Source organism: Punica granatum, chromosome 5, assembly GCF_007655135.1.
Source record: "Punica granatum isolate Tunisia-2019 chromosome 5, ASM765513v2, whole genome shotgun sequence".
NCBI classification, from domain to species: domain Eukaryota; kingdom Viridiplantae; phylum Streptophyta; class Magnoliopsida; order Myrtales; family Lythraceae; genus Punica; species Punica granatum.
This window is the reverse complement of record NC_045131.1, coordinates 3,830,645-3,852,350: the sequence shown is the minus strand read 5'-3', so window position 1 is coordinate 3,852,350 and position 21,706 is coordinate 3,830,645. Positions and strand designations below refer to the sequence as shown.

The 21,706-nt window shown below is 40.2% G+C and overlaps 4 protein-coding genes and 1 non-coding gene across 5 annotated transcripts; 2 read left to right on the top strand and 3 right to left on the bottom strand.

The window, feature by feature from the left end:
• Positions 1-102: 102 nt before the first annotated feature.
• Positions 103-1,881, bottom strand: LOC116208785 (aquaporin PIP2-4-like). Its single transcript, XM_031542347.1, has 4 exons — positions 1,581-1,881; positions 989-1,284; positions 556-696; positions 103-455 (listed from the first exon to the last, which is right to left on the bottom strand). The coding sequence occupies exons 1-4, from the start codon at positions 1,879-1,881 to the stop codon at positions 336-338; spliced, it is 858 nt and encodes a 285-aa protein (XP_031398207.1). The 3' UTR covers positions 103-335.
• On the bottom strand, positions 1,400-1,473 carry TRNAV-AAC. Its single transcript has one exon. It is a non-coding gene; the product is annotated as a tRNA-Val (tRNA).
• A 2,936-nt stretch (positions 1,882-4,817) lies between the features above and the next one.
• Positions 4,818-5,900, bottom strand: LOC116209301 (60S ribosomal protein L12). Its single transcript, XM_031542900.1, has one exon. It carries the CDS (start codon positions 5,789-5,791, stop codon positions 5,291-5,293), a length of 501 nt encoding a protein of 166 aa, XP_031398760.1. The 5' UTR covers positions 5,792-5,900; the 3' UTR covers positions 4,818-5,290.
• A 6,061-nt stretch (positions 5,901-11,961) lies between these two features.
• On the top strand, positions 11,962-12,447 carry LOC116207868. Its single transcript, XM_031540981.1, has one exon. It carries the CDS (start codon positions 11,962-11,964, stop codon positions 12,445-12,447), a length of 486 nt encoding a protein of 161 aa, XP_031396841.1.
• Positions 12,448-19,368: 6,921 nt separating this feature from the next.
• LOC116206848 lies at positions 19,369-21,353 on the top strand. The gene has a single exon (XM_031539668.1). The coding sequence runs from the start codon at positions 20,449-20,451 to the stop codon at positions 20,980-20,982; it is 534 nt and encodes a 177-aa protein (XP_031395528.1). The 5' UTR covers positions 19,369-20,448; the 3' UTR covers positions 20,983-21,353.
• The last annotated feature ends 353 nt before the right edge of the window (positions 21,354-21,706 follow it).

Sequence of the window (21,706 nt, the reverse complement as noted above, 5' to 3'; positions counted from 1 at the left end):
TTAGGATCCCGGGTGGAGGTTCTAGCGTGTTCGATTAGCTGCCCATGGCAATGCAGCTATCTGAACTAATCAGTGAAATGGACAATAATAATTAGGCAGTAATTAACTTCGAAAAGCATTTGCATTAATGGAGATCTTGGAATAGCAGAACATAAGAACAAAATAGAAAGAAAACACAGCAAGATAAGAAAGATAGCCCACTAAAAGGCACAACAAAAACAAGTGCCAGGGCAGACAGAGACCGCAGCATACATCTTATCGCCATTTACATCTTCTTCCATAGACTGCCCTTAATACTTATTAGGACAGAACGCGATCACGATTTCGAGATCGACTTAGATGACAGAGGAGCTCCTGTAGGACCCGAGACCCTTGCCAGCTCCGGCCCTGAGAACGTATTGGTGGTACAGGGCTGCGATGGCAGCTCCAATGAAGGGGCCCACCCAGAACATCCACTGGACATCAACATTAGGTAAAGCAATCTGTCAGGATCATGTCAAGAAAGGTCATTTGAACTTTAAAATCATAGTCTTGTGCATAGATTCATGTCCTTACTTGGTCGTCCCAGGCCTTGTCCTTGCCATAAATAACAGCCGCTCCAAAGCTGCGAGCTGGGTTGATGCCGGTTCCAGTGATCGGGATTGTTGCCAGGTGAACCATGAACACCGCGAATCCAATGGGAAGTGGTGCCAAGACCTTTTTTATGAAATTGAAACACATCAATATGAGTCTAGAACCAATATAATCTCCTTAAAAAGCACAGAAACAAACATAATCTTTTGATATGATAGTCGAAATGTGTAAATTTCTAGCGGATGGGACTCTTTCTACCGTTAGAAATTCGTGTCACGGTCCTTTTATATAGTACTATTAAGTATTGTTCATTTAACCTTGACCTGCTGATGATCTATCACATACGATCGAAACAAATGTACATAAGATTACGCCCAATTGTAGTTGGATATATTTTGAGGATTATTATACTTACAGGAACGTGGGAGTCCCTGGCATTCCTCTTGGGATCGGTGGCAGAGAAAACTGTGTAGACAAGGACGCATGTCCCAATGATCTCAGCAGCCAGTCCAGTGCCCTTGCTGTAGCCATCAGCCAGCTCATTTGCACCACCACCATAACGAGTGTAGTAGGCCTCCTGGAACGCTTTCACGAGCCCGCACCCGCAAACGGCCCCCAAGCATTGGGCTGCCATGTACATCACGGCTCTGACCAAAGACACCTTCCGGGCCAGGAACAGCCCGAATGTCACCGCTGGATTGATGTGCCCTCCTGCTCATCACATAGTCCGAATTGATCAGTCCAATTGCCCAAAATATATATATATATATGTATGTATAAATACTAAAAAAAAAAAAAACACACACACAGAGGAAAAAGGTTAGTATGGCGTCGCCCGGACTCGAACCGGAGACCTTCAGTGTGTTAGACTGACGTGATAACCAACTACACCACGACACCTTCGTGTCACAAGCCTCTACATAAAGCCTTTAGATCAACATTTTAGGACAGTCGAAGCAGAGTTCCAGGCTGAATTAAGGACGGGAGTGAGTCAGTGAGAGACGGACCAGAAATGCCGGCAGTGCAGTAAACGAGGATGAAGATCATGCCACCGAAGGCCCAGGCAATGCCGAGGATCCCGACACCCCCGCACTCGTCCCCACCATTGTTAGCGTCAATCTGGCTCTTGTACCCAATGACGGTCAGCACGGTGATGTAGAGGAAGAGGAGGGTGGCGATGAACTCGGCTATGATAGCTCTGTAGAAGGACCATTGGCCGAGCTCCTCGACATCCACGAGCGGTGCCGGCGGAGGGTCTTGGTAGTCCTTGGCTTGGAACTCGACTCCCGCTTCCTCGTCCTTGGCCATTGATCCCGAATGAAAGAGAGAGTTTGGTGTGGATTTGCTTTGAGAGACTAGAGAGAGTGAAGAATCCTAAGTTGGAGATGGGAGTGTGATGAAGGAAAGGGTCCCTCGTTTTATATATGAAGAATTGGTGATCGGGAAGATGAGTTGGGATAATTATTATTAGCAATAAGTTTTGCCGCCCCATATTGTCATTGATGTTGATGTTCTCCATACTCAGGTAGATATTACCAAACATTACTCACCAAAGCACTATCGATCGGAATTCTAGTCGGTCCCTTTTTCTACATAATGCTGTAATGTAATGTTCTTGCATCAAAACGTGTCCTGATTAAAATCACATAGCATTGATATGTGATTAAATCATATAGAGATCACCGAGCACTATCGATCGGAATTTTAGTCAGACCATTTTCTGCATAAACTGTGATGTCCTCGCATCAAAATGCGTCCCAATTAAATCGCATAGCTTCGATATGCTCGATTGATTCATACTGAGGTTTTTTCACGTATTGGTCCAGCGTCGAAAATACCGCAAGCGCTTGCTCAATCGCAGGTTGTATGTAATGTAGTAGTTGCACGTACATATGGTTGTTCTTGCGCTGCCGACTGCGGTAAATGTTCAATGTACTGCGGCTAACGACCAGCAAATAAGGAACTGCCATGTCAGAGCGGGACCCGCAAGTGGAAGTGGAAAAAATGGATCTGAGCTAAGCAAATGCTCTCTGCTCTCTCTAGAGTCTCGACCGACCAATGGGCCCTCATCTCACCACCACCGTCCATCCACCTCCGTCCAGCCCACTGTTGTTTCCGGCCAACCACTCTTATCATTCCACGTGGCGGTCAGGCTCTCCGGGCCCACAGCGGCCAATCATTTGTCACCAGAGCTTAACGCGGAAAATATTCTAATTTCCCGGCTAGATGGAAAATAGACTTTATTTTTTCCTAAATTAAGGGGGAAAAAAAAGAATCATCATGAATTGATTCAAATCGTTCGACACTTGTTCGCCTAAAGTAAGGTATCAAATTCGAGTTTCGTAAATGAAAAAAATTCAAATTGAAGAGTTTTATCCCTTAATAGATTGACCAGACTCGATTGAAATAGTTGAAACTTATTGAAATTTTGAATTTCAAGTTTAAAAAAAAAACAATAGGGGAGGGCAAATCATGGCTGAGGTTTTGCCACGTGTAACAATGGGAGGCTAAGGATAAGTATGTTTTTGGTTTGTGGGACGTGAGGTTGACTGATCAGTCGCCTGTGGCGTAGAGTCACTGGTCGGTTGTCTTGTTCTCATAATTGAGTTGGACTTCTTGCGGGCTCAATCGCTCCCCATATCCTCTGGAATGATTACCATACAGACATGAAAAAAAAAAAAAAAAAAACCGAGATACCAGTGGGAAACTTTTGTTAGGAAAATGTCGACTATTGTTAGGAAGTCAAGTGGCGTAAACGAGCCAACTACTCATGAGCTATTCGGACTCGGCTCAGTAACTACTTGAAGAGCTTCTACTATATCGATAATCTCACGAGCTTAATTGGGTTTACTCAATTGCAAACACAACCTTCTAGTTGAGCAACCACATTCATATACTACGAACTAATACGAAAATCACAGATTGGCCGCGTCTTTTTTTCTAAAGACTTTTAGTCAGTTTATTCTCGTGAATCTTTCCAATATTCAGTTTTTTCTCATGAATATTTATGCTCCAATATGCTCAATTTTCCAATTTTAGCTCTCGTACACATTATAAGCTAGATTGCAAGTTGAAATATACGTTGAACTTTGTGCTCAACTAAGGTCATGAGCAAGCTTGATCTCTATTTTTTTTTTTTAAGGTAATCGAGTTTGAACTTGCCAGCATGCGACTCAACACAACTCGACTCAGCCAATTACATCCCCAGAAAAATGTCACCGTTGAAGTTAAAATGCTACCTGACCCAACAATGGCAGTGGACGAGGAGGCCTACAAACACATCAGCAAGAGAAAGCCCATTCTAAGTAACCCAAAGGCCCGCAAGCCACAGAATTGAAGGCTCCGGCCCACGAGCTCGCCACATTACCATACCATGTTTGACACGATGCAATTGCAACATTATGCAATTCTTTGACACTACCCGAAATTAAATCAGTTCCCCCACCAATCTTCATTCCATCAAATTCGTACGTTATATGGATAAACTCTCATGATCCCCTTAGTCGTGTTTGTGAGTTGACCCTTAGGCAGCAAACTCTGGGACTTGAAGGACATAAGGAGATGGATATGCTTACATAGACAGGCGTTGGTGAATCTCAATTTGGTTAAGCACAGCAATCTATTGGTATAACCCAGCAAGCAAAATCAAAGCGAAAACCAATGCAGCCAACAGATCATAATCATCAATTCAGTAATACGGCAATTTGCCACGAGATTTAACATCCGACATCCGAGACACTTTATCTGCCATCCCAGCACAACATGACATGTTCTTAATCCAGTTTTTGGAAGGAAGGAAGATGGAGGGACACGGAGGGAGATGGCGGAGATGGAGGACTTCTACAGAAATTTCCACACAAATTCTTCCCTCTCCTTCTCCCAAAGACACCATAAAGAGAGAAACCGGCAAAGCAACGAACCAGACATGGGAGACACTCAACACACCCTCAGAACCAGAGGGGAGCTTCCAATACGTACTGCTTACCTTCCGAGAAAGACAGGACATGGTACCGGAGACACCCCCCCCCCCCCCCCCCCCCCCAACTGCCAATACATACTGCTTACCTTAAGAACCCAATGTAAGGTACTGAGACAGAAAACAATGTAAAGTTGAACATCACTCAAATATGATACCACAATGATAATTCAAAGGTCAAGCCTCCAAAAGTAGCGACCTTCAACAGAGTGATCTTAGCCATAGAAGACAAGAGGCTGGATTGAAATGGATCCGCTGTCCAACAACATATAAAAGTTGAACCCTGAAAAACTTTCCAATGAAAAATCGACAATGCAACATCGGAGGCAATGTTCATGCACGCGAGCTCGAATCCTTACTAACGAAGTCCCCCCTATTTCATCTTATAAGGAAACGGGAAGAACCATAATGGATGAATTATAGTCCCAATTCGCAGCTGATCATACTTGGAAGCATGACAGATTCAGGCAAGAACAAATTCTTGCGGAAAGAGCGAATGCATTACCCAAAACTAAATCCAACTGTACGTCCCGACATCATTCGAATGCTAAATTGAGCTTACATCTCCCATCAAATGTCCCAAAAACTCCTCAATTTCTCAAGCAGGGGAGACAACTTTTTTTTAAAGTAAGTAGCACGGCTAGCGATTCCTTAACCCTAACAACGCAAAAATTGAAAGAAAGAGAACAAACTCTCACAGTGATGAGCAGCAGCTGAATCCGAAATGGGAAGACAATTCTCTCAATCCGTGGGGACCTCGACGTCTCCATCGGTTATCTCCTGCTGCAGGTCCTTCGGGTCCTTCCCATCGACCGTGCACCCGACCGACACGCACGTGCCGAGGATCTCCTTCACGGTCCCGCTCAGCTCCTTGGCCATGGATCTGGGCCGCATCACCCGGGCGATCTCGATGACGTCGTCCAGAGAGATGTTCCCGTTGTGCTTGATATTCTTTGTCTTCTTCCTGTCGCGCTCCGGCTCCTTCAGGGCCTTGATGACGAGCGCCGCCGCAGAGGGCACGACCGAGACCTTGGCCTGCCGGTTCTGCACGGTGAGCTTGACAGTCACCCGGAGGCCCTTCCAGTCCTTGGCGGTCTCCTTGGCGATGTCTTCTCCGATCTTCTTAGGGGAGAGACCGAGCGGACCAATCTTCGGGGCCAGGGAACTGGCAGCTCCGACCTCACCTCCGGTAACACGGACATAGACGTCGACGACCTGACTCGGGTCAAACTTCGGCGGCATTTTAAGGCTGCAGCTACTGAGACGACGATGACGGCACCGACTCCTGGCGTTAGGGCTTCGAAGGTGTAGGGAGGCTCAAATGTGAGGGCGCAGCAATTGAGAAGCAGCTGAAGAGTGGTTTTATTGAAGAGTCGATTAGGGTTTTGCAGGCAATGTGCGAAAAGACGTGTCTGTCCCTGGGCTACAATCATGGTCTTAGATACGTGATATGGGCTTTTTAAATGGGCTTTCAGTTTGGCCCTGTAAGCTCCAAATTTGTTTTGGGCCTCACGCTTTCTTCAAACGTGTTGTAACTTATGAAGCTCTTGCTTACGCATCGTAGACTTACAGCAAGGCAATAGGAAAATGGGAAAGGGGGAAGGAGGGAATACATAACATAACATAACATACAAGCAGTAATAATAAATAAATGTAAGGTATGATGATTCCAACTGAGTCGAATCGTATCTCACCCGCATATCGGGAAACATGATTCCTGTTCAGAAGCTCGTAGAATATGTATATGTGTGTATGTATATATATATATCCACTAGCAATAATAATTTTATGAATATCATAAAGTGCTGAAATCGAAATCGATCACTGTGACTATGTTCTGCTAGACCAGTATGTTTCACAGTTCATCATCACATAATATTCCCTCAACAGTACCGGTTGGCAAATTGTAAAGGCCTCCAGGGTTATAGTGGTCTGTGCTCGAGTTTGTATCTTGAATGAATAGACTTTTGTACATATTTTTTGCTTCATGAAAATTACACCACTTATCCAAAAAACAAAAAACAAAAAAAACAAAAGATTTTAACGAACCTTCCCCTTAATCTCTCATCACAAAAGTTTTGCCTCTTTTCCCATGAAATACTTAATATAACAGTTTTCCTATGTTTTTTTTTTTTACTCTTTTCACAAGATCATGGAGTGATTCAATCTATTAATCGAGAATAATCATCACTAACATCAATTTGCCCTCGCCACAAAATGCTTACCTAATTAATGTTATTCTATTCTCCCTCGGTCTCGGTACTCATAAATAAATAAATAAGATATAGTGAGAGAAGTGGACCAAGTAACAGAGAGGAAAATTTCAAATGATTAGGGGGGAGACAGTCTCATTACGTGATCTCATTTTTCGTGAAAATAAAAAAGAGAGATGACAATATTAGGTCATGGAGTTCCTTTGTAGTAAATAAAAAAAAAGGTACGCAAATTTCCCTAAACCAGGTAGTCTCAGCATCATTAATTATGATTATATAGGTTGTTAATTTGTATCTTTGTAGTATATCATATATACTGTCCTTATAATGCATATTAAATGGGGTCAGTGAAACTTAATTGGATGGACGTGTTCACACTTGTTGAGCCAACACACGTGAGATCTTTTTTTTTTGGGGGGTGAATAACACACATGAGATTTAATTGCGTTGTATTGATAAAAAAAATTGTTAAATATATATGGAGCTGTTATCGACATATACCTTGAGAAATAACCATATATATGTTCTTTATATACGTCCATCAGTTTCTTATTATTTTATTATTATTATTATTATTTTGCTTTGAAGGTAATTCATCCATAAGTTTCTTATTTTTGATATTATATATGATGCATCCAAATGTTCTTTTCATCACCAACATGGATTGATTCAAGCAGTTTGACGCTTGTTCTGCTTAAATAAGATCTAGAGTTGGAATCCTTATGAATGCAGAAAGTCCATGCCGGGAAAGCTTTACCATTAGTAGGCCGACTCGGCTCAACTGTATCAATTGGGTCCAGTTGAACTTTCGAATATCAAGATTCAACTCGAAAAAAAAAAAAGTTCTTTTCATCCTTATGGGTAAAGATGTGAGGCAGGCGAGGTTCAGCACATGAGATCTCAATGGATCGGCTAGACATAGCTTATCTTTTGACTCCTCCAGATTGACCTTCGACACATCTGGCGGCTTCGTCCAGGAAAACGCTTCGACCATCGGGGCAAGTAGCCTAACTGTTATAACAGTCCCCCAGTGTGATGAAGGATATGAAGCGGAGGTCAGGCTCTGTCAGCACGACCTCCTGGGAGGCGCACTGGTTCATATTTGCATCGTTGCTGTTAGTCAGGTGCCTCTCCGGCCTATACTCCCAAGGTAATGTACTTTTCTTCCTAAACCAAGAAGCAAAGATCACATTATATTATATTATAATATATTATATTAGGGTGTTAAAAAAAATTACACCCGAGGAGTTTGCCTAGCGAGCAAAAAGAGAAGTTTGCCTAACTTTTACTGCGTCAAAGATGAGTGCAGAGTTATCTTATGGGAATATAATTATTAAAGTTTATTTGTATATTAGGAATTCAAAGCCGTCTGAGGATTTGCCTTTGCATTGCATGGGCACTGCGGCGTATCGTCTCGGGTTGAAGCGATGGTCCAAATGCAGCATATATAAATTCTTGCGTCAAGGTACTGATAATCCTATGTTTCGCATATAGTTTTCATGCGTATATACTTCTTTTATTAATGCTATCAATTACCGGGTCCTCCTAATAGGGGTGACAGAAGATAAAGATCAAAATATTTTAAAAATTATCTTCTCTGAGTTTGATCATTTGGTATGACTATGACTAGGCCACACATGCTCGTCTGAATTCTAGCTAGACGGACTATTAGGATTAAGTTGATTAAGATTAATTAAGGATCGCTGGTTTGAACCGATCGAGGGAGCTCTAGCTGCTTTAATTCCTTAGATTTGACTATTTAGGAATTATGATTTGTGATGGGATCTTGCGCTTGGATATCGATTCAGGATATCCTTATTTCTCTCTCTCTCTCTCTCTCTCTCTCTCTCTCTCTCTCTCTCTCTCTCTCTCTCTCTCTCTCTCTCTCTCTCTCTCTCTCTCTCTCTCTCTCTCTCTCTCTCTCTCTCTCTCTCTCTCTCTCTCTCTCTCTCTCTCTCTCTCTCTCTCTCTCTCTCTCTCTCTCTCTCAATCTCTCTCTCATGAGGAGATAGAAATTTGTCATGGATTAATGTATTGGATTGGGATCCCCTTCTTGGTTTTGACTAGGGTCTATGGAGAATTGGTGCAAGAAGGTAATCGATCTTGATTGTTGCTTCTAGGAAGGCTAACTATAATTGCATTGTTCTTACTTGACATGATTTTCATGTTTTTTTTTTTGTAGTTTGCTTGGCAGGTCGACCAATGTATCCCACATTTGTAATTTATGCCCGGATATTTTCCTTTGTATCCGTTCTTTTGGATATCAAGGAAGAATTCTCATTATCATTTTGAGGAAAAAAAAAATTCTAGCGAGATGGATCTAAGCTTTATATGTCCCACATTATCCGATGAAAAAGTTGCCGTGGGACATGTGAATAACATTGTACGGTCGCTTTACAAACACCAGCGTGTCTATTATATATATATATATATATATATATATATTATTCACGCTCACAGTCTTTTTTCTTTTTCGCCATTTTAATCGAGGTCAAAAGTTGAATCTTACTATAATAAATTGTAGTCATAATAATGATTAATTCAACGCCTTGCAGATATTGTAATTTTATCATCTATTATGCTTGTGCAGCCAATCTAGCTAATCAATCTTCTTTTTTTTTCGTTTGTCAAAGTTATCTCGCCTACTTTGAATAAGTGTATATATTTATCACGACATGCGTGTGCATTGCTAATAAACTTGCGAGTTCACTGACAATTTCGTCCCTAAAAGAGCAAATTGTCAATGTTTTGGTCCTTAAATCAAAATTGCCACCGAAACAATCCCAGAATCAAATTGTCAACGTTTCTATTTCATTGTCCTAGGCCTTTGACCTCATTTATAACCACAAAAAAAAGACATCTTTATCTCTTCTTTTTAATATATTTGAGATAGGCAAAAGTGGAAATATAAAAATGAGACGAAAAGCTGCATAATAATAATAATAATAATAATAATAATATTATTATTATTATATGAAAGCCAATAACGAGCACCGCCTCTTTTTCGAATCATCTCAACTCCCGATTGAGTGATTCTTCTAATATTCCACCATAATTTTTTTGATAACTCATCTAAAATTTCAATTAAGAAAATATTATAGAGTACAACAAAGAGATCAAGGATCTCATAGGTTACTATAATGATCATAATTAATATTCCACCATAATGATCATAATTAATTAATATAATGAAACGTGGACCAATTTTGTGATTTTTGAATACTTATTAAATATATTCTTGAAACATTAAGATTTTCTCGATTACGATAAATACTAAAACTAATATTAAATAACTTCTTAATATTAAAAAAATTGCATTAACATAAAATTAATCATTAAAAAACTTTTCCAATGCGCAAATTTGTAATAAGTATATATATGTTAAGACTCGTAAAGTGAACGTTCATTCTCTTCGAATGAATACCGGTAGAATAAATATTATTGTGAAACTCGTGAAAACACAAGATTTTTTGCTTTTATTGGTGGTAGTTACAGACTCAAGTTGTTCTTATGATCAGCAAACAGGATTTAAAGATAATGATGACAATAATTAATTGGCGATTGATCTCGGCAATTTCACCCTAGTGCATGGTCATTAATACCATGTCGTGACGAGAACATGGTAGATCGCGTCTTAAGAATTTGCAGCCTGTGAAGTCATATTATGGAAGAGTTTATGATTTGCAGCTTGAGAAGATCGATTCAAATGACGACATTAATTGTTCATTTAATGCACTTATTCTCATCACAATGCACGAGTTTATGATTTACCGAAGTTATCAAGTGTTCGATAATTGGGAATGAAAAATATCGGCAATTGACAGTGTTTTATTCCTTACTTGATTTGGATCTGAATTAATTAAATTTCATTAGATCTTTTCATATATCAGTTGATGCATATTGAAAAGAAGAAATTCAATTTAATTACTAGAAATTGATGTTTACTTTTATCTGTAAACTTCATTCATACGGACGTCATGCATGTATATCAACGTACGTAATATTGCTAGCTAGTTGAATTGGGACAGTCAGTTGATTCTGCCAACGCATCATCAGTTGATTTAGACTGGAATTTCGTCGTCTTTTCCATCTGTCTTGTCTCCCTTGTCTGCAATTTGATTTTTAGGCATTAATCCATTATTGCTTAGAATCTATATTAAATATTGCATCGTCTGACGTGTTATCCAGTGTGCAGTCATGCACTTTGAAGATCGCATCTCTATCTATCTATATATAATTGAATTTCAATGTGCAAGCCGTCGGGTCCTTCTGCTGCAACCAAGGGGACTAATTAAATATCAATGGTGTTGCGAATTATTTGATCATAATATATGGGCACCCCTGAACACAGCCAACATGACAAATATTCAACGGTCTAGCCGAATTGTTATACGATACGCTGAGTTACATAATGAGATTTTGCGTGCATTGTTCATGATGGATATTCATAAAAATTGTGAAAATTTCTATCGAAATGTCATAATCAAATTAGAATTTCATTGCAAGTAACAAGTCTATTTACTTACTTCAAATATAATAAAATATCTCAAGGAAATATTACGAATAATTATCATAACATTGGAAATAATATATATCAGAGGGCATCGGAATATATATCAAAATGATAATACCGAAGATAATCATAGAGTATCGTTCAAGTAATTAATTATCCCGACGTAGTAAATTGAGTCCGTAACCGACCGAATTACCATGGACAAATTACATATGATCAAGGAACGAGCTGTAAAACATCAAGTATAATTCCATGGAATCTGAGAGTTTATACTGCCTGCTTTGCTGCTGTCTGACTGGGCAATTTAGTCGATAAATAATATACAGTTCATTGGATAGGGTAATAAAATCTTGGACACATTTTACTTAGATATGAATTTAGAGTAATTAAGGGAATTAATTATTACGTGGGATGGAAGTATAAGTGTGCCAATGGGGCAGGATCCTCGTGTCCACATACACGCTGACAGACGCGATCGGCCGACCGCTTCATCGTACTCATTTCCTATATTAAATTGTACATTTTCGGTAACTACTTCGATCATACAATGTGAGAGCTTATCCAATTAACCCCAACAATCAACTATATATACATATATAATTTACTGTCTCGTTTGGATGAATCAATTTCAGTAGTTAGAAGCAACATTAGAGCTTAGGACACGCCACCAAAATCCCCGAATCCCAATGGCTGCATCGAAGAAGAACCCTCGCACGAAGCCGATCCCAATAGGCAGCGCTGCCCCGCCTCCCAACGACCTGAGCGACCCCCATGAAGTAGGCTCGCCGCCGGAAAACATCTTTGAGTTTGATGACTCCGAAGATTGGACGAATCCCAGCTATGAAGCTGTCGTGCCGTTGCCTAACCTGAGGAAAACCGCTAGCCTGCCAAAGAAGCTTCGGCCAAGGAAGCTGACCAACAATGCTGTGAGAGCCACTTCCCGGTCCTTGCCCATGAACATACCAGGCCGCCACGACCACTGCCATCATTGGCGGGGAACCGGGGATGAGGAGAGCGAGGGAGCCGACTGCCGGCTCCCTCCCCACGAGTACCTAGCGAGGAAGTGGGGCACATCGCACTCCATGCTCGAGGGCATTGGGAGGACCCTCAAGGGCAGAGATCTCCAGCGGGTGAGGAATGCTGTGTGGAAGAAGATTGGTTTTGAAGGCTAGCAAACTAGCTAAAGGACGTACCGTACATAACCATGCACAAGATACATTCATATATACAATCATATATAGAGGAGTAGGACAAATTTTGATTTAGTTATTCATATATTGACCCTCTAATTATATCAATTCGTTCATATTTGTTTGTTTTTGTGATTGATCTTCTCACCGGCATTAAGTTCGTTTTTTTCTGAGCTTTTTGCCTGAGAGATGATTGATCTTTAATTTGCATGTAATTAGTCTTAAGCTAATTTCACCTTCGAGGTCTTGTCAATGTCCTCGTTGATTTTGATCTCTAGTGGACAATACCTCTTGTTTCATTTGTTTCTGATTAACTCGTGTTCCAATTTGCATGTAATCCTGTTCGGTTGTTCATTGCATGTAATGGAGGACACCTGCATTTTTTTTTTAATATGAACCCTGATATTCGGAAACCTAATGAGTCTCGACTAATTCAGTCGAGCCGGGTCGGACTACTAAGGGGTAAAGTTCTTCCAGCGTGGATTTTCTACATTCATAAGTGTAAAATACCCACTTGGGCCTACACGGACTTGAGCCCATCTGCAACCCAAAAACTTAAGCTGATAGGTTACTGAACCCAAGCCTCATATAAGACCCGAGCCGGGCATCCTCTTCCGTGCTCGGGCAAGAGGGGACAAATACCAAACTAGCCTCGAGCTCCACACTCGGGCCTAACTAGAGGTGCACCTTTAGTTACCTCGGAACTGAACCTGACCACTCTTGGGCCTGATTAACATGAGGCGCACTCTTGGCTATCTCGAAATCGAATCTGGCGTGGTGTGAGCCCACATGAGCGGGCGGAAGTATAATCCTCTCTGATACCATGTAAAATACCCACTTGGGCCTACACGGACTTGAGCCCATCTGCAACCCAAAAGTTTAAGCTGATAGGTTACTGGACCCAAGCCTCATATAAGCTTGTGGTTTCTTTCTCAATTTTTCGATGTGGGACAACATATCTCAACAATAAGAACTCAAACTCAAGACCTTATTTAAGCGGAACAAACGCCGAACCGTTTGAACCAACCCACGTTAGTCACCTATATGCTCTTTACGATGATCCCTTCAACGATTGTTCCATGTAGTAATAACAATTAATGAATTGATACTATGTTTGGTACTTGATTCTTCTAAAGAATCTCAATGCGGCTAGAGATTAATATATCTTAGAGGTCCTCTCTCTATGTCATTAATCATGACTAACACGTCCTAAAATGTTTGCAAAGAGAGATTTGTTCACGTAAATTTCAATGAAGTTGCCTCTTGCCCCTAACCCAAGAAGCGATGACTATATTATATTGGGGTAAATAAAGAAAAAGCATGCACGAGGATGCATGCCTAACTTTTACTACGTATAATTAGAAGCGCGTTCTCTAATGGGAATATTGTAATATATACAATTAAGCTAGGAACTCTGTTGAGATACGTTATTACACTTGAAAAAATTGAGAAAGAAACCACAAGCTTATATGAGACTTGGGTCCAGCAACCTATCAGTTTAACCTTTTGGGTTGCAAATGGGCTCAAGTCTGTGTAGGACCAAGTGAGAATTTTACATGGTATCAGAGCGGGTTATACTTCTGCGCACTCGTGTGGGCTCACGCCATGTCATATTCAGTGTCGAAGCAGTCAAGAGTGCGCCTCATGTTAATCGGGCCCAAGAGTGGCCTGGTCCAATTCCGAGGTAGCTAAAGGTGCACCTCTAGTTAGACCCGAGTGTGGAGCTCGAGGCTACTTCGATATTTGTCCCTCCCTTGCACGAGCACGGAAGAGGATACTCGGCTCGTGGTCAGTTGTTAAGGGCGAGTGTTTAAGGGCACGTGGTACGTGTTGGATCACACGTTGCCACGTGAGGGCGGGTGTTGAGATACGTTATCCTACATGAAAAAATTGAGAAAGAAACCACAAGCTTATATAAGGTTTGGGTCCAGTAACCTATCAGCTTAAGTTTTTGAGTTGCAGATTGGCTCAAGTCTGTGTAGGTCAAAGTGAAAATTTTACAAACTCAAATGTACCGGCCAGTGGATAAGCTAATTGGCCTCGTGGTATATATATCGTTTCGAGTGATTAGTGATAATGGTAGAAATGCGGCAAATATTTTGGTTCAAGGTATTGATGTAATCTTCTTTGTTTCGTTCGTAATTCTCATGAATAGGTAGATCATGGAAGGTGTGACCATATACATGAACTAGGTTGACGAAGAAAAGCTAGCTAGCGGTAGGTTTAGACGAAAAATACGATTGCCGAAAGTCTTCATTGCAAAAACCGGTTTTCATATGTGACATGTATAATATAGATTTCGTAAGTTACACAAGTATCATGCTATACATCTTTTATCAGTGATATTGATGATTCCATCTCCCGGTAGTAGGAAAAAAAAGATATATATATAAATATATATATTAATTAATTAATTAATCTTCTATCAGTTTGATAATTTGTTATGACTGGACCCCATGTTCATCTGAATTCTAGATGGATCTAAAGTAATTATATGCCCCACATGATCTTGATTAAAATGTTAGGAAACATGACGCTTGACTTTATGAAAAGCATATAGATAAGGGAAAATTGCATCACAAGTGTTAATTTATTATAAAATTTTTATCGGATGTGGAGGAATATTAAATAAAAAAAATCCAGAGTATGTATTGTATATATACACAAAATAAACGCCTAATTAAGCATCTACAGATAATTTCTTTGTGCTGGACAATTCATCAAAAGTGTATTCTTGCTACATGAATAATAGACGCACAATGATTACATATATTCAATTCGTCATCTGTTATACGCATTGATGTGGCCAATTAATGTAGTTTTTTCCCCTAAACTTGGTTTGTCCAAGTTTTCCGACTTGCATTGGCTACGTCTATTAATCGCAATATGGATGCGCACTGATATATTGATATCTATGCCAGAATTTTCTTTCACAAAAACCCTAAATCCCTTGAGATATATATATATATATATGTGAATGTATATTTTCAATCTCCTCTGGAAATGAAAAGAGATACAATTTCATCCTGAATATACCGTCATCACAAATTTTAGCCAAAAAGTTGGACAGAATATACAAGTTAGCGAAATGTACAGAATACAAGAATGGTGGTTCAGCATAAATATAGCGAAAACATGTCTACGATCCAAAAACTTGTAGACAATATCTGTTAAAATTCGTGAAAAGAACGCTCTATTCTTTTCCAATTAATGTCCACGAAATCATCGGAAATTTCTTGTGGAGTTGGGACTCTTTCCCTAGCTAGAGAAGTTAATTACCATAATTAACTGAAGTTATCAGCAGACCGGATTCGAAAATGACTATGATAATTAATTAATTTAGTGAGACTCGGAGATTTTCACACTATATATGGTCTTTGTCTTTTTTTGGGGACGAAGACACCACATGGTCAGTGTGTTCCATTCCGCGTCGCGACAAGAATATGCACGGTGGATTGCGCGTCTGAACAATCGGCCTCTGACTTGTCAACACATAGACATTTTGCCGATGTCACCGTACTGGGCCCTACAGCTTGACCCGGTTCGGCTACTGGATGAGGAGCGACTTCGACGAAGGAACCGTGTCATGTAAGCTTTTCATCATTAACTGACAAAATTGTCATTTTATGCACATAATTAAACTCATTACAATTAGAAGGAATTTAATTTAATTACTACAGATTGATTAAATTGATACCTCCCTTTCTGTAACATTCATTCATCCATATGTCATGCATGTGTTGTCCAATTTATTGCTAATTGAATTGGGAGAACCAATTGCGTCATCATTCTCTCAGTTGATTTTCTTATTTCTCTTCGTGTGTGCAGCTTTAATGTTTTTTTAACTTGGACATAAGATCATGGTTGTCAGAATCGCGATTCGAATCGTAGAATCGTACGATTATACGATTCAAGGAGCATCACCGATTCTGATTCAGCTAGGTGAGTCGGGATTGTAGAATCGGAGCCGAATCGCTTGTTGAATCGTAGAATCGCAGAATCGGGCCGATTCTGCGATTCTACGTTCAGGCTGGATTCGGCCCAAGCCCGAGCCCAATAAGCGGGCCGAAGCTTGGACCCGAAAGCCCAAATCCGAAACCCCTCTCCCACCCGCCCTTCTTCCTCTTTTCCTGTCACGAACCCTAATTTCTCCCCAGCTGAAGTCCTTCCAATTCGACCTTCGAACGTCTTCGACGAAATCTTCGAAGCTAGCTTGCGGTTCTTCCTCTTTTCCTTTCGAGAAGCTAGCTTGTCCAAGCTTCGATTGCGGTTGCGGACGAAATCTTCGATAGTTCCATACCATTCCAGGTACTTTTCCTCGCATTTCTCTCCGATTTCTTGTCTCTTTCTCGAGACGGAGACTGGCAGAAGAATTTAGAGGGCAAGTACAAAGACTGGCAGAAGAAGTTGCATCCTGACCTTGTCCATACTAAATCTGAGATATGCTTTTGTTTTCATAGATCTCAGGCGAAGAGTTCTTCCGATATTTATTTTTAATAGCTTTGCTGCATTTCCACTACAGCGAGAAAAAGAGTATGCTGCTGAACAATCTGCTCGGGTAATTGATGCATATCGAACGCTTAGCAATCCGCTGCCAAGAGCTATATATGTTGTAAGTTCAATCTCAGCTTGTTTGCATAAAGTTGCAGGTAGAACCTTGAGGGTCAACATGCTAGTTCAGCATGTTGATGCTTGTATTTCCTTATATTGATGCTTGTAATTCCTTATATTGATGCTTGTTTGAGTATGTCATATTTCTCACATTAATTTGGTGCCACTAATGACTTTATATATGAACTGCCTCGTTTCTTCACAGCTAAAGCTTGAAGGTGTAAATGTTGATGAAGAAGAAACAGTTTCAGAGCCAGAACTGTTGAGTGAGGTATGCCATAAAGTTTTTGGGTGGATCCTTCTCTGTTGTTATATGCACGAGATGTATATGTTTTAGAATGGGAATTTATTTGTACTGAAGATCGAATTGCGGGAAGCAATTTTTTTGGAGTCTATGCAATTCTAACTAGGAGTGTGGATATGGGTTGCAAACATGAGCTGCTGATGGTGATGGATTTTGTGTGTTATTTTTCATATTCTTTTGACTGTCTCCGCTTATCCGCACGAGAGTCGTCATTCTCGCATCGGATACAAGCAACTTAATAAATCTGCCTTCCCTGTTTAGTTGTTTTGTCGAAAACTATTTGATAGGGGGAAAAGCAGTCGATGAATAATGATGCTGACTGCTGTTTATTGTGTAGTCTCTATTCAATGTCCTGCAAGTGGAGAATGAGCACGATCAAACAGACCTAATTACCACTCAGCATTGAAGTACTATCAGTTGCTGGAGGGATTTCCACTCACAAAGGGCTGCTTGACTGCTTCCCAGGTACCTTTTCCCTAACTCCTTCCCTTTTTTTTGTAACAAAATTTTTGCTGCTATTAGTCGTCGTTCTAGAATGAGTCGTTCTGGACTGAGTTGATCAATTAAGCCATGTTTGTGTTAGAATTGTTAAGTGAGTGACTGTTGAGTTTGGGTTGAACAGATATGGCCTCTGCAAGTGGATCTGGTAGTGCATCGGCTAATAATACTGGGGTAGTTGTCAAATCTAGAAAAAATGCAACTGGAGTTAGAGATGATCCGGCATGGGCACACGGTTATGAAGTTCCAGGAGAAAGACTAAAGATTAAATGCAAATACTGTAACGATATTTGAGTTATGATTTGGATTTTGAACCTTGAATTTCGATAATTTGTAACGATATTTTGAGTTTTTATGACTTATTGTTGATTTGTTGGTTTGTGTTTTTATTTGAATGAACAAGAATTAATTTTTTTGCTCAGAAAAGTATGTTACGTATATATATATATATATTTTTAATTACAGGTAGAATCTTACGATTCACGATTCGAATCGCGATTCACGATTTTACGACCCTCGACCGATTCTAGGTAGAATCGCGATTCTGACAACCTTGCATAAGATGCCCAATCTTAATTAATTCAAGCTCTAATTTGACAATGGCCTGGCCGCAAGCTACTTCCCGTGGTGTGGATTTGACTTTTAAGTAAGAAATTCATTACTACCAAGAATTTATCGAAGGTTGCATATTGTAATTGAGTTTTGTTATGCGTAGAAAAATCGGGCCACGCTCACATGTGAGTAGCGCCTCGAACCTTCAATAGCACGACCATTAAGAAGGGGAGATTATAAGGAAATTTTCAATTCTAGATTATAAAGAAATTTTCAATTGTTTCTCTGATGCTTAAACGAAAAGAGGGTGCTTCAGAAAAATTTAAAAATAAATAAGTAGAGAAAAAAAGTTTATTAGATGTATCTAGCCAGTATATATATATATATATATATATATATAAAAGCTATAATAAATTTTCATGGGAATATCATGTAAATGGATTTGATATATAAATGTCATTGCCAAAAAGAGTTAATTACTTAACTGTATTTCAAATATATATATATATATATATATATATATAAAGATAAGATGGCATCTAACACAAATATTCAAGAGATATTATATATATATATACACATATATATATTGGAGATAGTTGTGAAAGAATATTCTCAAAAATTTGTGACCGAATTGGGACCTCGAAGCTGACCCAGTGTAGTAAGTCGGGTCTTATGATCTTTTTAAGTCCGGAAAGTTTCAGTGTAATCTGTTTGTGTCGTTTTGCTGCAACATTTAAGGAGAATATATCCATGGAGTCCGATTACATATGATCAATCGGGCACCTAAGCACACGCAACACGACATATTTATAAGAGGTCTAGTCGAATTGTTATGGCCTGATACCCGAGCTTCTGTGTGAGATTTTCTGCTTATCGTGCATGGACAGAATTACAGAGTACGCATGTACGACGGACTAGTCCATGTGATCAACCAACGGCAATCCGCATATGTAATAAGAATTCAAATTACAAAATTACCCTCATCTATTTCTCCAATTTCCAAAACCTATCACTCCTCTGCCCTCCTCCGCAGCCCCTTGGTCATCGCCACCGCCAGAACTCCACCTCCGGCGATTTGGCGAAGCAGCAACCATCTCCCGGATGCCATCGAGCCGATGAAGCCAGATTCGCCCAGGGTTAGGCCAGATTTGGCCGAGCCGAGCTATATCGGGATCAGGACCTCACGGCAAGGCTCCAGCCAGATCGAATGGCTCGAGGTCCAGAGCCACCCGGGGTTCGTTGACCCCAGGGTCGGGTTCGAGCTGGGGTCGCGAACCTGGCCAAGGGGTCAAATAGCCCCGAGTTCGACGAACCAGGGCTTGGGGGCCTGTGGTTTATATAGAGAAAAACAACGAGTCCCGGGTGGCTCGGGAGGAACTGGTTCGCTCGAGCTCCAACGAACCAAGAGTGTTCGTCTTCTTCCCTCTTTTTATTTTTTTTATTTTTTTTATTTTAACATTTTAAAAATATTTTTCTAATTTTAGTTTCTATATATAAATAAATATTATTGTAATATTAGCTTTTAATATTTGTTATATTTATATTTCTTTGTGCATAAGGATAATTTCGTAATTTTGTTCCAAACCTCCCTATCTTTTTCCTTAAACAAAAATTAAGTATTGTAACTCATGTCTTTTATTGCATCCAATCGAACAAAGATGTTTATATGTAATTTTTATTTTATTACGTGCTAATTCATATAGCCTACTCATATCATTCACCGTTTATTCCATTATGGCGAAACATACTTAGCATAAGGGAATTTGGGGAGTAAGATAAGTGTGCACAGGAACCTCTTCATCGTATTTTTTTTTCCGATATTTTATTGTTTGGCCAAGTTTTTCTTTTTCCTATATTAAATTGACATTTTTTTGGTAACTTCTTAGATTATACAAAGTGAGAGCTTATCCAGTAAACCCACCAACCAACTATATAATTGACTGTCTCGTATGGATAAATTCAACGGTTAGAAGCAATATTAGAGTTAGAACACCACCAAAAATCCCCATTTCTCAATGGCTGCATCTAGGACTATTCCCCGCACGAAGCCGATCCCAATCGGCAGCTTCATCCCGCCATCCTCGGACCTGAGCTACTCTCCCCAAGTCGGCTCACCGGAAAACATCTTCGAGTTCGATGATTCTGAAGATTGGACGAGTCCGAGCTACCAAGCTGTTGTGCCCTCGCCTAACTCGAGGAAAGCTGACCTGCCCGGGAAACTGCTTCAACCGAGGAAGGCGATGAACACGAGCACCCCCGTGGGAGCCACGGCCTCGTCCTTGCCCGTGAGCATACCTGACCGCAGGTTGAAGATCCTAAAGGACGACACCCACCACGATCCCCGCCATCATCGGCAGGGATCCGGGGATGATGACGACGGCAACGAGGAGGGCGAGGGAGTGGACTGTAGGCTCCCTCCCCACGAGCACCTGGCGAGGAGGTGGGGCGCGTCGCTCTCCGTGCACGAAGGGATCGGGAGGACCCTCAAGGGCAGAGATCTCCGGCGGGTGAGGAATGCTATATGGAAGAAGGTTGGTTTTGAAGACTAGCTAGCTAGCTAGAGGACGTACGTACCATATATAACCATACACAAAAACACATTCATATATACACCCAGATATATAGAGGGGCATGACAAATTTTGATTTAGCTCTTCATATATAGTCATTGACCCTCTAATATATATACACATACTTGTTTATATGTTTTTTCCAGTTGATCTTCTCTCCGGCATTGGGTTTGTTTTTCTGAGCTTCTTGTCGGAAGAATGACTGGTCTTGATTTTCACCTTCGAGGTCTTGTCATGTCCTTCTCGATTTTGATCTGTAGTGGCCTTCTTGTTTCTTGGGTTCAAAATTTGTGTTCCAACTTTTTGCTTAGTATGAAATTTAGAAGAGATATGAACAATATTTTTCTTTTTCTTTTTTGATTATTAAGAAGATTTGCCAATACTTTAATGTAATGAAATAAAAATTTAATATCTAATAAAAGAGTCTGGATAATTGCATAATAAGAATTGAACCTACAATCTCTAATTTGACAGGCAAAAGATACGTGCATCATTCCATTATTCTATTCATATTTTTTTTTCTTATTTTTCTAGAATGAAAAGAGAATTTGGGAGTTGAGAAAAAGAGGAAATTAATGAAAAAAGAATATGGATATAGGCGGGGTGGGGATGATGGAATTGCCGATGGAATTGTCGTGGGTCGGTACCAATAGCTACGGGCCAACTAGAATGTTCCTTAGAAGGAATGCACCACTCTTTTATTT